The sequence below is a fragment of the Micromys minutus genome (genome assembly GCF_963924665.1).
Source record: "Micromys minutus genome assembly, chromosome: 25".
NCBI lineage: Eukaryota > Metazoa > Chordata > Mammalia > Rodentia > Muridae > Micromys > Micromys minutus.
In genome coordinates, this window is record NC_137960.1 from 7,277,245 (window position 1) to 7,294,331 (window position 17,087).

The 17,087-nt window shown below is 51.6% G+C and overlaps 1 protein-coding gene across 2 annotated transcripts in view; it reads left to right on the forward strand.

The window, feature by feature from the left end:
- The first annotated feature begins 294 nt into the window (after positions 1-294).
- The window catches only part of PDE9A (phosphodiesterase 9A), an 86,496-nt gene continuing 69,703 nt past the window's right edge, over positions 295-17,087 (forward strand). For both annotated transcript variants that reach the window (XM_080937675.1, XM_080937674.1), the window contains exon 1: positions 295-380. In XM_080937675.1, the coding sequence (XP_080793801.1) occupies positions 312-380 (69 nt within the window). In that variant the 5' untranslated portion in view covers positions 295-311. The remainder of the gene's footprint in view (positions 381-17,087) is intronic.

The window sequence follows — 17,087 nt, forward strand, 5'->3', positions numbered from 1 at the left end:
AAGGGTGGGAAGGGAAGGAGATGAGAGTGGGTGAGGAGGGGGAGAGGCGTTTGGGAGGAGCCCTGGAGAGAAAGGAGGAGGATGGAGAAGGGGAGGGGTTGAGGAAGGGAGGGGAGGGAAGAAGAGGCGATGGAAGGGCGGGGCAGGCCAGCGCCGTGGGGAGGAGGGGCGTGTGGAGGCTGCGAGCTGCCAGCTCTGGTTGGCTGGCCGCCCCCGCCCCTCCCCCGCCCCTCCTCCCGCCCCCGCCCTCCCGGCGCGGCGGCCGCGGCGAGAAAGTAAGGTGAAAAAGTCCAAGTGCAGCTGCGGGCGCGATGGGGGCCGGCTCCTCAAGCTACCGGCCCAAGGCCATCTACCTGGACATCGATGGACGCATCCAGAAGGTACCCGGAACCCCCTCCCTCCGCGGCCTCTGTGCGCCCTAATAGGCGCAGGTGTCCCCACCGCGGGCTCGGAGCCCACGGACCGAGCAAATCTTGGCGGCCCTCCCTGAGCGCAGGGTCCCCGGGAGGCACTGCAGCCCGCGCTGCAGACCCGCGAGGCAGGTCCCAGATAGACGGCCACCGTCTTGGGGGGAATCCCGCCGCTGTACCCTGTGGCCTCGCGGGCACTGAAGGGACCCGCTTTGGCTCTGCTGTGCACTGCCCTCCCAACCAACTTGAGCCACGTAGGAGTGCGGTTCGCCACAGACCCTTTTTTGTTCGTGGCCCCTCCCATTCCAAAGACCCTCCTCTGGACACCGAGTGCCCTTGACTTCTGTTGATATTGACAAAGGGACAATGGGCAAGCTGGCCTGGAGGACGGTTGGGGAGGAGGGTTATTAGCTTCTCCTAAAGTGCCTATGGAAAAGCGTTGTGGGGAAATTGCATCCAGACCGCCTCTGGATATCTCAGGGAAGCCGGGCAGCTTGCTGTGGACCCAGCAAAGAAAGCCACCCTGCTGGGTATGGGCCTTCTTTCTCAGGTGTGCGCTCTCTTAGCTGGCTGGTTGGCTTGCTTCACCAGTAGGAGAAACCTACCTTCCACCCTCAGCCTGATCCTAGGAAAATGGGAAGTCCCATTCCTCCTCCAAGGTGGTCCCTTTGATAAGCTCGGCGACTTGGGATGAGCTGGGAGACACCTTCAGGCATCACTGGTCAGCCTCTTAAGCAGGAAGGGCAGGTGCAGGACCAGATCCAGGCTCCTCACTCCCAAAGCACAGCCATGCAGATGTTACAGCCTCCTCCTCCTCCTCCCAGAGGAAGGAAGGGCTCTCCTTGTGTATCTTCCTGCTTCAGTCCATTTGAGCACACAAACATATGCACAGATGTGTTCATGTATCTATACACAATGTGTATACAAAGCACATATCTGTACACATAAATTTCCTCACACCCCACTAAATGAGAATTTATTAAAGATCTGCTTTTTTTAAAACTGTTTTTTTCAAGTTTTGGTTCAAGGGATGAAACCCTGGGCTTCATGCATATGAGGCAGATACGTTACCACTAAGTCATATTGCTGGTCTTCTTCTCTCTCTCTCTCTCTCTCTCTCTCTCTCTCTCTCTCTAAGGAAAGATGGGGTGTCACCTGGCTAGCAGTGGTAGGTCCTTCTTAAAATCTTTCAAAGTTCCTCAAAGATCTGCTCAGCAGAAAGGTTTAGGAGGGGGCTGATCAGACTGGTCTGTCACTGTGATTAAGTTGGTCTTTCCCAGTGGATATACCTGAACTTGGTAACCACTGGAATGCTCATCTATAAACCAACCCTGGGGTGGGTGGGGACAGGCACCGACACTAGGGCAGAAAGTCATGGCCCTGAGTAGAGGCAGACCTGATGTGGGCACTGGCTCTGTTGCTCTGGGCTCCTCTGGCTGGCGTCCCTCTCTGTGAAGGGATGATCGTATCTGCTTTATAGACTGTAATGAGAGCAAATGGGAGATATAAACAGTGCCTGGAACATCGCAGAACACAAGAGGCATTATTCTCCTCTCTGTCTCTGCCTGCTCATAAACATCTTTGCACTCACACCATGGAGCAGAGGCTGGTGGAGTAAGTGGGATTCCACCCTGTCACTGTGGTCAGCCCATCACTGATCCTGGGCACTCTGTCTTTAGCACTGGGTGCTGAAGTGAACCACTACCCTGCTGAGAACCAGGTCTTCGGGTTTCCCCGTGTTTGTGTCTGCTTCTCAGGCTCCACGCCCTGCAGTCCCGCACCCATCCACACTGCTAGGACCTTGTACACCAGGGCTAAGTGTTTCCTCTTCCTAGGCACTGGGCATATCTGAGAGTTCCCAGCATGCAACTGTCCCTGGTTTACATTTACCCAACTCCATCTCCTCATCATGGGAGGTCAAGGAGCAAGCCTGAGAAAAGGCTTGGGATGAGATAAGGCTCTATGTTGCTTTCTGTCACACAGCCATTATCTTGGTGAGGAGCTTGCCCATGGCTTCTGCCAACTCCTGCTCATCACAGCTCCAGGCAGACACAGGAGAGGCCATGTTGCTAACACTGGCTCTTGCCAGTGTTTACCTGCCCAGCGAAGCTCAGGGAGAAGACTCCAGGCCCTTTGGTCTTACCAGGGTTGGACTCCAAGGAACCAGCATAGCAGTTTGCCTGCCGCATGGTGCTACATCTGGAGACAATTCCAGATGCACACAGTGCCCAGCTTTCTTTAATGGGGATGGCAGCAAGGATTGGAGTGGGGGGGGGGGATTCTGGCTTCTATAGGGCATTTCACATAGAAGAGGTTAGGAGAGCCCAGAGCAAGGACTTGTCCTCCCGAACCCTATGTAGGGCCCTTAGGTGGGTGGACACCATGTGTCCCCAGGATCTCATTTCTCGGGACCTCCACTTCTCTGATTGATTAGTTGCCAGGTATGTTTTCTCAGCTGTGACATGAGGGCAGGAGTGGGCATGTTGTTATACACCTCATATGGATGAGGCAGATCAGGTAGCCAGTGGGCCACACAGCCCTACAGTTGGATGTTTGGGGCCCAGCATGACCAGAGATGCTCAGGGTACTACATTAGCCTTCATGAGCCATCGCTGTCCCTCTGGCCTGGGCATGGCAAGCCACAGATGGTAGGCATCAAAAGTTATCTCCAGCTGGTTAACGTTTTTACAGAAGGGCATGACAGGGTCTAAATTACTGGTGGGACCTCATGGATTGGCGGCCTTCCTCTGTGAAGGTAGGGAAGGCTCCCATAAGCAACCCAAGAAGCCTTTAGGACATACTGTTGTTAAAAAAAGATCTTCCAAGTGGTCAAGGGGCAGTGTGGCCTGTCTAACCAAGTCTCAGTTCTGTCCCACCGTTTCTCGGCTTGCCAGGATGCATAGATGGGGACCAAGAGGTCCTCAAGTAGGCCGTTAAAGAAGCAGGGAGTTGGGAGCAGGATCTGCTCTCTTCAAACAAGGCCCCTGCTATCTTTGTTCTGAGGATTCTTCCATGCCTTTTCTTAACTTCCCACTTGAGGAGGGGGTGGGTCATACCCCCAGACCTCAGTACTTGGCCCTTTATCTTATCTGCAGAGGATGGGAAGACTGAGATTACCCACTTAGGGATGACAAGAATAAGGCACTTTGCATCAGAGAACTAGAGAGCCCCTGCCTGGTAGCTTAGCCAGGTCTGGGTTGTAGGGAAAACATAAGGCTGGGGGCCTCAAGCCAACCAGCCTTGAGCTGGTCGAAAAGCCAGTGGCTGGGCAAAGGGGAAGCTTGGGAACCTTTGTTGGAGCCCTGGTCTGGTAAGCACCACCCCTCAGCCACTCAAAGCTGCCTGTGGCTTTGTTCCAGCCCATCTCTGCAGCTGGAACCCTGGTCTTACTATGGAAACAGCCACTTGAGTTCTGCTGAGCTGTTTCTCTTTGAAATGGGAAAAGCCACAGCCAGGTCACAGTAACATCAGGAAACTGGTCAGTATCCCTGTTTGAAATGGCCTGTCCCTGGGGATGTGGCTGCCTGGCCTTTGTCCTGTGTAAGCCCAGAGCTCAAGGTGCCAAGGCCTACTTGGGGCTCGGCACCACACTCCTGGGCCCCACCCAGCCTGGCCCTATCGTGCCTTTATGGACCTGACAGGCTCTGACCCACTGTCTCCACAATGAAGGTTTTCTTTTTGGTGCAGCCCCTCTGCACTGAGAGTTCTCCCATGCCCTGCATGCATACCCTGCTGGGTCACTCACTGGAACCGTGGCAGGAAGCTCTCTGGCACCTTCTGCCCTGCCTAGTTTTTTTCCAGCTGCCCGGGCCCCCTGGGAACTCTGTCTTCTTTCTGAGTCTGTGGCTCTATCTCTCCAGTGGTTCCACCTTCTGCTGTTTGAAGAATGCACCTGCCTCAGCTTGGTTCTGTGGTGAGCATCTATCTCCCTAGGGAGAGCCTGTCTTGACTTTTCATTTCAGAATAGGTAGGCCTGCCCATCATGTAGACACACAGTGGCTATCTTGCCACTGTCTGCTCTCTCTCCTCTCTCTCTCTCTCTCTCTCTCTCTCAGATTTATTTATTTTATTCATGAGTTCATTGTAGCTATCTTCACACACACCAGAAGAGGGCATCAGATCCCATCACAGATGGTTGTGAGCCACCATGTGGTTGCTGGGAATTGAACTCAGGACCTCTGGAAGAGCAGTCAGTGCTCTTAACCGCTGAGCCATCTCTCCAGGCCCCTCATTTTCTCTTACTCACATTCATGTGCTTCTTATGGCCAGAGGATCTGGGTCAGTCCTGTGAGTTCTAGCTCCTGCTGTCCTCTCCCTTGTCAGACTAGCTTCGGCGGCTCCCCTTGGCTGGTCCCAGCAGTTCCAGAATAAGCAACATGTCTCCTTCCCATGCTATGTTTGTGACTTGGACTCTCTAGACGGGTAATGGGCACTGCACCTTGAGTGCAGAGAGCCAGAAGAAAAGGGGCGTCTTCATCTTTCAGGGACTGGTGTGAAGCTAGGGAGGTGGCAGGGGCCATATAGATGGCCAGCTCTGTGTCTGTCCTCACCACTGGCCTGAGACAGCCCCCAGGTCTCTCTGCCAGGATTAGCGCTGGCTGCAAAGGTAATAAGCAAGATCTCTTCAACTTTCCGTTTCTTTTGCAATAAGCAAGCTGCAGTTACAGGCCTGGGGGCAGTACCATAGGAGTATCCTCGGGGGACCTTGGACGGTCACTGAGAAATCAGAGACCAGGTCCTGACCCTCCGTCCATGCCCGGGTTTGATCTGAGGTTCCTCTTAAGCCAAACATTCCCAACAACCTTTGGCCTGGAGGGGATGCTGCAGGCTCCAGCCCAGCCTGACACTGTCTGAGGTGACTGCTGAGGATCTGCAGCCCTCCGGAAACACGGGTGTTGCCCCGTGGCACAAAGTGATGGCTCTGCTCTTGATGGTTACAGAGCCGCGTCCCTGGTCCCTTGTTGTGTTTGATTCTGCTCTTTCGGACTGGGAGGTGGTGTCCTACTTTGGTCTCTGTGGCCGTGGTAAGCACCATGACCAAAAGCAGCTTGGAAAGGAGAGGATTCATTTGGTTTAAGGCTTCGGGTCGACAGTCCATCTCTGAGGGAGGTCTTGGCAGGAACTGAAGTAGAAAACTACAGAGAAATGCAGTTTACTGGCTCACCCACCCTGCCTCATGGTCTGCCTTCTGAGTGCTGGGATTAAAGGCGTACCCTACCACACCCAGTTCTGCTTGCTTTCTTATACAGTCCAGGCCTATCTGCCTGGAGTGGCATTACTGATGGTGGGCTGGGAACTCCTTTGTCAAATCAACAATGTAAACAATTCCCCATAGAGATGGCCACAGGCCAATCTGATGTGGCGGTCCCTGGACCTGGAGACTCTCTTCCCAGGTGGCTCTTGGTTGTGTTGAGTTGACAGTAAAAACTAACCAGGACAAAGCTGGGTGGGTGGTGGTGTCACATGCAGTAGTGGCACCTGCCTTCGATCCCAGCACTCAGGAGGCAGAGGCAGGTGCATCTCTGAGTTCGAGGCCATCCTGGTCTACAGAGTGAGTTCTAGGACACTGAGAAACCCTCTCTGACCGACCCCCACCTCAATAACCAAATCAGGACCGATATGAAAGTAGCTTTCTTCTCTGGAGAAATGGGGAAGGTGGTGACATTCCCGAAAAGGGACTATGCAGGGGCTGGTGACTCACAGGGCAGGCAGAGACCTAGGAAACTAAGTGATGTTGAGCTGCTCCTCAGACCTAAGTGACCTGTTTCTCAACACCTTCTGTACCCGAGACCAGACAAGTACAGTGTCCCAGAGTAAGCTGTGGCAGGTACCACCTTGTCTCTCACGATTCTCCCCAATCCACGGAGTCTGACCAAAAGCAGCCAGGAACAGAAAGACAGGACCAAAGACCGTATGCTCCAGACCCTTCCATCTCAGTTCATGCCCAGACTCAAAGGGGTCAGAAACCTCACCAGAGTGCATTGCAAGCGAGGGCCCATCTGGTCTCAGAAATGTTTGAAACACAGCTCTGGTCACTGCTGGAGTCCCTCAAGAGCATGGGAAGGGCATGCTCAGTGGAACTGACACACACCAGAGGTGAGGCTGGTACAGGTCTCAGTGCCAGCAATGGGAGCACCTGGGGCATCCCGGCTGGACTCTGCCGTATGACTGACTGACCGAGTGGTAGGTGTGCCCCATGGCTCCTCACTGCACACGAAAGCCCCTCCCATCCAGTCATCAGGCTTCAGGAAACCCAGCAAGCCACACCCCTGAGAAGGGGGGATAAGGACGGAAGACTGACGGGGAGGACTGACTGAGTCACCAGGGGAACACCTCCTTGCAGGGTCCCTGCCCTGATGGCTCCAATTCAAGACCTGTCCAGGAGCCCAGCTGGAGTCTGGCAATTCCAGCCACAGAAAGTGTGTTCTGTGACCTGACCAACCCCTAGGGGCTAAGAAGTGACCATAACCTCTGACAGCCCACAGTACTACATCTCCTGCGTGTGCGCATCAGCTTCTCCTGGGCCCGGGCAGCTGGTGTTCACGCTGGAAGCACAGGGGATGTGCAGTTAGTGTAACCTCTCCATCTCACCTTGCACACCTCTATGCCTCTTCTCCGGTCACACACTGACTGAGGACATCTGTCCCAAACAGAAACTCCCTGTAGCGTTTAGTCTTTGCCCTTTAGACCTTCCGTCTGATTTTTTTTCTAATTGTGATAAACTATATGCAACGTTGTTAAATGCATGTCTCAGCAGCAATAACTTAACTCACCGTGTCCTGTAGCCAGCACTGAGGTCTTCTAGCACTTTCTCTAACAGAAAAGAGGCTTGGTCTTTATGACACATAGACTCTGTCCCATGTCTGGGTTCTGGCACTCTCTCCCTAAATCCAGTCTCCATGACTGGATATCACTGAGGGGGCCGGAAGGGAAGACAGCCCCGCCAAAGGCATGGGTGGAACAGGACACACTGACCTCCTCGTATTTCTGACTGTGGGCTTCAGGTTCATTTGTGTGTGTGTGTGTGTGTGTGTGTGTGTGTGTGTGTGTGTGTATGTGTGTGTGTGTGTGTGTGTGTGTGTGTGTGTGTGACAGGCTGAAAGCATTGCCCGGGAACAGAACGACGCATCTACAGGCAAAGCCAGCCCGGCAGTGAAGGAAGTTTTCGCTCTACCACATTGCCATCTGGCCCCTGACTTACCTCAAGTTCCCAGACCCTCACTTACAGCCTCGTGGGGCTGGCCAGTCTTCCACGGGGCTTTGGAAAAACAGAGCCCACCTGTGGAGAGGTAGAAGTTGGAGAGTCTGTTTAGCCCAGGACTCTGGCATGTGGGCAGGCTGCTCCTCCAAGGTAGTTTGAGCTGAGAGTCTAGAAGTCACCACAAGAAGTGTCCAAGTGTCACCATGTGGGCCTGTTTATAGTCAGGTAGCCAGTTGCATCTGGCTGATTTTATGCTTACTTATTTTGATGAAGAGATCATTGGCGGAGACCAGTCTACTCCAGCTGTCTCCCGTGATGCCTTTCTCTGCAGTCGTTTCTCTGGTCTCAAACACAGCCAGAGAAAATGGCACGTTTGGCATCCCTCAACCTGGAACTCAGATTCCTAAGGAGCCCGTGGCCGGGAAGGCTGGGTTTCAGGACACAGCCCCAGCCCTGGAGCGATCCATGTCATGCAGGTCCTGCGGGGCTGAATTAAACCTTAAGCTGTGATTAAAGGCTCGGAAACTCGGTGACTGTGCATACCTGGAGACTCACCGAGAGCTGAGGGTGCCACTGTTGCTAAACGACAGGAAAGCCACGGCTCGGAGTCTGGCTGTGGAGACAGCCGATGACCACACAGCCTCTGGGGGGTCCGTACCAGTAACTTTTCCGTTGCTGTGACCAAGGCGACTTGGAGAAAGAAGGACTTGTTTGGCTTACAGGTCCAGAGAGCTGAGAGTTGTGTTGTGGGGAGGGGCATGGCCGGGCAAGCAGCAGGCATGGCGGCAGGAGTTAGATACAGTTCACCCCCAGAGTCACTTCTGGGCTGTGATGAAATACTATGACCAGAGCAGCTCAGAGAAGAAAGGGGGCTCATCTTCGTGCACAGGGGGCTTCAGCTTTGAAATGGAGTCCTAGAGGTTAAAGGTTCAAGGTCATAGGGTCTCAAGGCTGGTTCTTCCCAAGGCCTCTTTCCTTGGCTTTCAGGCAGTAGCTTCCGGGGTCCTTCCTGCTCGCCTGCCTCCTAGAAGGTTATGAGTAGTGTTGGATCTCTCCAACATTGTCACCACGACAGCTGTGACTTCAACACCTCATGAAGCCTCCTCCCCGGTACTCAATCTAAAGTGCAGGCAGTGCAGGGGTTTGAGGGAGACACAGTTCAGCCCCCAGGGTCTCTCTTTGGAGAAGTAGAAACAAGCCTCTTTTCGTCTCCCAGACTCTGGAGTCCTAAGTGGCAAAAGAAAAGGAATGAACACAGGTCACCAGAGTTATTATAGTGACCCCCCCATATGTGGTGGCTTCCCTGCTATCTTGTGGCACAGGCTGCCCTTGCCTATTTCTCCCCATACTGAGACAGACACCTTCCCACTCAGGACTTCTACATACTCTCGTCTCTCCACCCTCTTGGCTCAAGGAGGGCCAGATAAGGAAAATGCAAACACCTAGAATGTTTTGCAGCCAAAAAGGTTCTGGGGATCCCTCACCTCTCTACCCCCAGATGCCTACTAGTCTATTGGGCCTAACTGTTCAGATACCAGATCTGTAGAGGATGGGGGCTATCCATTGGTATCAAAGGAGAGAGATGGTGAAGCTCCTGGCAGGCAGAACGGGAAAGAAGGGACCAGTCTGGACATGGTCCTTAACTGGACAAGTGGAGTGCAGTACTTTGATGGGGATTTAAATTAGGCTGAAAGCAATATATACTAACACTAGGCTGTATGGAAGTAGAGTGACATTTGAGGGACCCAGGCCAGGAAGCCATCACTAGCCCCTTGCTAGAAGGAAAATCTCTGCCTGCTTTTCAGACACATCATAGAAGCTTCAATTATGGGAGTTTCCTGTTGAGGTCTTAGACCCTCTGCTCCCAGCAGGTGACCCATACCAGCCACACCCAGGCCCTCTTCAGAGCTTCAATAGCAATACCTCTATGAATCTTCCTGCCTTCTTCTTGGCCTTCCCTGGACCCCAAGGGGATCATGAAGACTGTCTGCCTCTCTTTCTGGACTTGTTGACTGAACAGCATTTCCCTCTGCAGCTCTGGTAGAAGCTCCCTCCTTACCATTCCCATGGAACCCATGGCAGGATCCATGGCTGCCTGTCATACCCCCAGCCTTCTATCATGGCTTCTATGGAGGAAAGCTTCTAGAAGTTTCCATAATGGCTACTGAGCACCATCACTTTGGCCCATGGGGAGGTAGGGCATCATGGTGGTCATCCTGTGGTAGGGTAGAGCTGCTCTCTTCATGGAGGGCAGGAAGCAGAGAACAGGCCGAGAAGAGGCCAGCATCCCTTCAAGGGCATAACCCCAAAGACCTCCTTCTACCAATGAGGCCACATCTGCTGAAGACTCTGTCACCTCCCAGAGCCTTCATCAGCTGGGGACAAGCCTTTAGCTGGTGGGAGACACTGGAAAAGCCGATCTGGGGTCAGGGAGAGCTGCAAAGGTCTCATTGTCTTCATATTGCTCCGTCTCAGGTGCTGTCTGGAAGCCAGGATTCTCTAGGGGCAACCTGGTAAAAAGAAAGCCACCAGACTGTTACTAGAAAACCCCCAGCAATGTCCCCCCACAAACTCTGCTCTGAGCTCTGCACAGCACCTTTCTTAGTCTTTTGATCTCGTTCTTTTTCTCTTTCCAGTTAGCACCTGTGATTCATTATTTATAGCGGCGACATTGCCTTCAGACACTAAAAGTGTTAAAGAAAAAGAAAAAGCAAAGTGACCCAGAGCTTTGACAAGCGAGACACGTGTATCAAGCATGACAGACAAATCCAAGCAGAGGATCCTGGGCAGGGCAGACGGGGACACAGATCCTGGAGTCCGCGGGCAGCCAGGCAACCTGGGGAGCTGGAGGAGGTTCAGCGGGTCCGAGTGGCCTTGCCTCACTTCCCAAGGTGGGATTTCCATAGACACCAGCCTCTTCCACTGGTGAGGGTTTTGGGGGTGTAGCCCATCAGAGAGGTGTAATATCTGCCTGTTAGCATTGCAGGATGCTCCCAACATCCACATCCTCCCCGGTGATTGAGCGTCACATTTGTGGGACATACTCTGCGTGCTGAAAGAATACGTAACCATTGTCCCAAGGTCAGAGCTGGCATGGGACCAGGAACCCTGATGCTAGATTCCTTTGCAGTATAATTGGGTCTTCCTAGGGTAATGTATTCCCCCAGCCCCAACATCTTGGGCTCAGGGAGGAAGTTGGAAACAGATGGAGTTGGTATTGTTCCTACCCTGGGGGTAGGGAAGTCTTGGTACACTACCTTGGAACACTGTCTTCCATCAATTAGGTGGATGTGGTTTGATTCTGAGTCCTCAAAGTCCCATGTGTTGGAGGCTTGGTCCAACATTGTGAGTGGAGGGCTCATTGGGAGTTGGAGTCTAATGGGAGTATTTAGGGCACTGTGCCCTCCGGGGAGATGTTGGGAACTGGCACCATCCTCTTGCTTCCTTTCTTGTCATCTCTATAAAGCGAGCAATGATGCGTTCACTGCCCGACAAACATGCTGCGTTACTGCTGGCCAACTGCAGACTAGAGCCACTAAACCATACACCCCCTTAATAAGCTGACAGTCCAGGCTCTTTGCTCCAGGACGGAAAACTGGCTCACACAGTGGCTTAGCTGGATCTCTCATTTCATGACCTCTCCAGGGACAGGGAGTTGGGGGTGGGGTGGGGAAGGCAAGATGTCTGGAGGCTGCTCTTTGTATGTGCAGAACATCAGCTTCTCATGTAGGCAGCTCTGGACTTGGCTGCTCCCCTTCATGCGCTTAATGTGCTGTAGGCTAGATCAGCTCACAGCCGACGTTGCTGGAGTTGCTGAATCCCACTTCCTGTAGGACATCACTCTGCCCTTCATTTCTTTCCCTTGCCCTTGTACGGCTTTGGGAAAGTTGTTTAACTCTCTGAGCCTTAGAGTATCCACTTTGGATGGGTGCTTTAGAGATCAGGTGTACCATGCATTTCAGTAAATGGGACAGCCACCAATGGGACAGCCACCACCATCCCTGTCCACGAGACATCAGTTTCTGCACCAGGACCTGACCAGGGGGATTGCCACTGGCTTTATTCTGCGCACCTATGACATCATGTTTGTCTTAAGAAGCAGCCCTTACATTTAGAGATATACCATGAAACACAGGGAAAAAGTAATGTCGGCCCTGAGCTTTAAAGTCAGGCCAGTGGGCAGTGGGCTGAGCAGGGGTGGGGCCAGAGGGTAGGTGTTGAAATCCCTTGGGGCTGGGAGTGGGGAACTGAGGCTGTAGCTCACTTCTTTCCACTTCAGCACACATATGATCTTGCCTCTAGAACCCCCTCCTCCAGAGATAATTTCAGTAATAGGTCTGGAACACAGTAATAAATGGAAATTTCTGCTATTATTTCATACTCTTTTTCAAACGCAATGACCAGAAAAGCATCTCCTGCATTAGAAAGGGAAATGAGGTCTAATACAGTTTTTACTTTAGCAAACAAAAAACCGTGATTGCCTGCTGGTTAGCTGTAACCATCTTGGGTATGACGTCATTGCTAAGCACTCCAAAGCAAGAGACAGAGCAGAGAGAATGGAGTGCTGAAATTTACATGTAGAATTTATAACTGGGGGTCAAATTCCAATATGGATGGGTGATGGGTAGATGGATGGATGGTGGGCAGATGGATGGGTTGTTGAATAGATAAAGGGATGGCTGATGGGTGGGTGAATAGATAAGTAATGTTAGGCTAGTTGGTAGATGGATGGTTAGATAGATGGTAGACCAGATGGATGAATGATGGGTGATGGCTAAGTGGGTGGATGGTGATATAGATGATAAGATGGGTGAGGAAGGAGATTTAGGTGTTAGTGTAGATACTGGGTAAGTAGATGTGTGGTAGTAGAATGGATGATGGGGAGTTGGATGTATGGATGATGGGGAGTTGGATGCATGGATGATGGGGAGTTGGATGCATGGATGAGTGGATAGATAAAAAGACAGGTAAGATGTATGATGGGCAGGGATGTAGGTCTTAAGATAGATAATGATTAGATGGATGGATGGATAAATGATGCATGAATGGGCAGATGGGTAATGGATAAATGGATTATGGAGAGATAGGTGTTAAGACAGATCAGTGGGTAGACAGATGGATAGAGAGACAATATATAGATAGTCTGCAACGTTTCCTTTGGTAAACATGTTTCTATTTGGAGATAGAATGTGCAATTTTGGTACCGATCTTGATAAATATTTAAATAATTAAAATTAAATAATCAAATATTTTCATGTTAAACACTTGTTTCTCAGGCACTGTAAAAGCAGTAGAACACACACACACACACACACACACACACACCTTTTAATCCCTCCAAAAATGTGAAGGCAATGCCCCTGTGCTGGAGTTGGCTGTTCTGGAAAGTGGCCCAGCTGGTTTTCACTCACCCGGCAACCAGCCTGAAAGGCTCTGGCAGCTTTGGGGATGGGCAAAGCCTGACAAGCCCACAGAGGCTTATGTAAAGGCTTAATAGCTGGCAAACGCTTTAGAAAATGAATCAGTCTGTGATGGACAAAGTACAAGGACTATGAATTGGTTTGTTCTCCACAGAGGAAGGAGCTAAGTCAATACTCACTCTGAGGATGTAGCATTAAATACTAGCCGTTGAGAGTCGGGCAGTCCTGAACCATGCATCCATCCTGGGTGGGCTAGCAATGGCTCAGAACTGAGAGACCCCTTCTTCCCCTTCGAGAGCAACTGAACCAGCTTCGGACACTACCAGTGATCCTGCATCCCAGGCTCCAAAACATGCAATTCAGGTTTGCATCAGAACCAGAACCTTCTCCATCCTTCCTGTATCTGCAGCTGATAATACAGTAGGTTCCCGGTACCCACTTGCTCTGTCTCTGGCTTTTCAAATTGCCTCTGCCCTAGTAGCTCTTGATAATAATGGCAGTGGCAACGTTGATAGAACTATATAGCATAAAACCAAGGGACACAACGTGCACCCTAGTGGTCCTCACTGAGAGGACCTATGCCTATGGGCCGGTTACTCAGAGGAGCTTGTCTAGACCTGTGTCTAGAGTCTGATTGCTGAACAAGGGGAGACCTCAACCCTCCTGGAGGGAGCTCAGACTAGTGGCTCACTTGCCACCATTGGAATATTGCGGACTCTCAGTCCTGGTTCTCACTAAGCCCTTCTGTCTTCCAGTATCTGCCACCCTTATGACACATTAGAATACAGTGGCTTGTCAGTAGAGGTCAGTGGGCCACTTAGAGCAAGTGAAGCCTTGTTGACCGAACTCTGGAGCTGGCCTCCTCTTGTCCCACACTGATGGAAACACCCAGAAATCCTGGCCGGCATGCTGAGGCCACGTGTCCTTGGTGTCTGTTGCTTGCAAAATGGTCTTTGAAGTGCTAAGTTCCTGGATTTAAGGGGACCAACCATCCTGTAGTCACAGTTGCCACTCCACCAAGCCATTGAGGTGTACAGCTCTCATCTGCACGGGTGGGTTCTCACAGCATGCCTGTTTGTTGCCAAGGTAGGATGGTCTTCACTTTCTACCTGGGGAACCAGAGCCTCAGAAGGGCTACTACATCTGCCATCTGCGCTGCTCAACCAGCCCTGAATCCATGTGATCTGCGCTGCTCAAGCCACCCTGAATCCATGTGATCTGCGCTGCTCAACCAGCCCTGAATCCATGTGATCTGCGCTGCTCAAGCAGCCCTGAATCCATGTGCTGGGTTTCTCTCTACTTGCTTTTACGGCCATACGTATACTTGAACCAATGTATAACCCCCAGTACCTGAGCAGAGCAATCCTGGAGGTTTGAGACGGCCGAGAGAGCAGAAGCTGTAGACAGTCCTGGGCCTCCTGAGGTGGGGCACAGCCAGCCACAGACACTCTGTCCCAGAAGTCTCTGCTATTAGGCCACCCTTGCTGCCAGGACTCCACCCTCCTCAGCCCTTATGACTGGGGAGTATAAGGCAGACGTTTGCCCAGTCTCCAAAACTGACCCATTTTCTCTTCACAGGCCTGCACTCAGGCCTAATATTTAAAGCATTAAGCACCACGTCTGAAATATCAATTATTTTGCAAGCCAAGCTTATAGCACTCAGTCTAGCATTAGTGGCAATAAGGAAGGAGGGCCACGCATGGAGTTTGGAACTGAGGGCCCAGGTGGCAACTGTAGGCTCATGTCAGCCTCGGGGACACTTTGACTCCATGTGTCATGGCTGCTCTCAAATTAAGACAACCCCCCGACCCATAGGTTGTGCTAAGATGATCCTGGCTGGTTAGGTCCTCAAGTCTGAAGAGGCCTGAATACCTGTAGACAATGGCCTGCGGCTTACCGGGAGAGTAATCTGGGACACTTGGGGTTCTGGAACATTGAACATGTGGGAGCACCTGAGGCTTGGACCCACGAGGTTCCCTTTCTGAATTCAGTACCACCATTAGGAGCACCTGGTTGTTCCCTTTGGCCTGCACGCCCTTGAGATCACTGGGCATGCGCTGTCTCAAGGCCCTCGGTCTTTGTAAAACCGTGTTCAACTTCTGCTTGCCTTCCTGAGGTATCACCAACCCTGCTTTGGATTCTGTGTCTTCTATGCCCAGAGCCTCTCCAATGCCTCTCTTCCCTTCTGATCTTCTCTGGGTCCCTCCCGCTCATACATTCTCCACACCCAGCCATATGCTATTTAAGTTCCAATTTCCATCCTCTGGTTAACTGTTTAATTTTCTTTTGTTCTTGGCTATGCGCCAAGAAATTTTCGTTCCGAATAAAAACGGAGAAGAAAGACCTTTTCTCCTCACTTGAGATTTTTATACATACAGAGCCCCTTGCTCTGGCCCTTATCAGACACTAAGCTCAGCTTTGGGAGTGGGATAACCTTTTCCTTGGTTTTAAAAGCCCCCACGTATTCATAGCTTAAGATGAGGAAATGCAGAGTATTATCAGAAAGAAAAGAATCCATTATCCTACATTGAAGTTGTAGGGTGTACACATGCAGGTGTGCACAGGTGTGCACATGGATGCATGGGTGCATGTGTGTCCTTCTTGCCCTCAGCTGTGCCTGTTTTTTACCCCTTCACAGCCTCCCTTTGGCAGCTCCCCAACTGTTGCCTTAAACGGTCTTCAGAGGGACCATTTGAACGAGTTTGTAGTGTTCTGTCTGGAGATGCACTCAGCTGAAACCATCTCATTGTTTGAGACCCATATGGTTTTCATTCCATGTGTCGGTGGTAAACTGTACCATAGGAGCATCCCCAACTGCTGGTGGGGTGCTGTGCCCAGCACTGGGGTGGGTGTAAATCCAGGAGGTGACCTGGTTTGCTGGGACGGTTGGGATGAGCGAAATGGTGTCTAGCCAGCGTGAGGTCAAAGCTCTTACTGTTGTTACCATGGTTTCTCCCTGGGAAGGGGATTCTAAGCGAAAGGGTGTACTCCTTACCAAATGGCTCTCCTAGGGTTTCAAGGAAACCCTTTCCTTAGCTAGCGTCTTCCAAACCACTACAATACGTAGTGTTTTCCCCATTCTTGAGGACTAAGGTGGCTTTATAAGTTCCTGTACAGTACAGTGGGATCAGAGTTCCATACACCCAGTTTCTCAGCGTGGCATCTTACACACACGCCACCCCCACGTCCATAACACATTCGAGGCACCTAGTGTGTCATGATTCACCTAGGGGTCCAGGCCCTCCTCACTCCTGGACCCCATTTGTTCCACATCAGTCACCTCCTGTGCCAGGTTCTTCTCTCAGGTTCTCAGTGCAGGAGGGGACAGGGTCATCTCTAAGGGTCTAATGACCTTCCCGGCTTCCTATAAGAGTCGTAATAGGCCAGATCTAGAGGGTTCCTTGTGATTACAAGGCACTAGCCCTGTAATATTCTTAGAGAACAGTGTCCTACAGGATGGGGTGTGGTGGTAGCAACTGACAGTCACCCCAGAAAGCACTGGGCTGTTCCCAACAGGGGACCTGCCCTTTACTCTTGTTACCAATTCGATTGTCATTAGTATTTGCTTTGATTCTTCAGGGGTGGGGGCAGTATGGTTGACTTCTGACCCCATGGCTTCCCGATGCTAGCTTGACACAGAGGCTTAGTGAGCAGGGTCATCGAGTTAAGAGAGCAAAGGGAAGACTCTTCAAATGGTTAATCTGAGATTCGAGAGTCTGGGGGGCTGAGGTAGAGGACCGTGGGAATCCAGCAGCAGGAGAAATGGAGCTCTGTAGGGTCCCAGCACCCCAGGCTCTCATCCTCCACAGTAGCTGTGAAACTCCTGGGGTGGGGTGGGGCAGAGACTACAGAGTTCCCACACAGAGGGTTTTTACTGGAGATTTGTTACTCTGAGTTCAAAGAGACTTGGTGAAAAACTGTTGCTGAGGCAATTGTCGGAAAAATTCTACCATCAGGGTTACAGCAACTATGAGACATGAAATGCTGTATGTTTTCCAGAAGTCAGTTCCTCAGTGGGACTTCCCTAGCATGGATTTAAAAAAAAAAAGTTTTGAA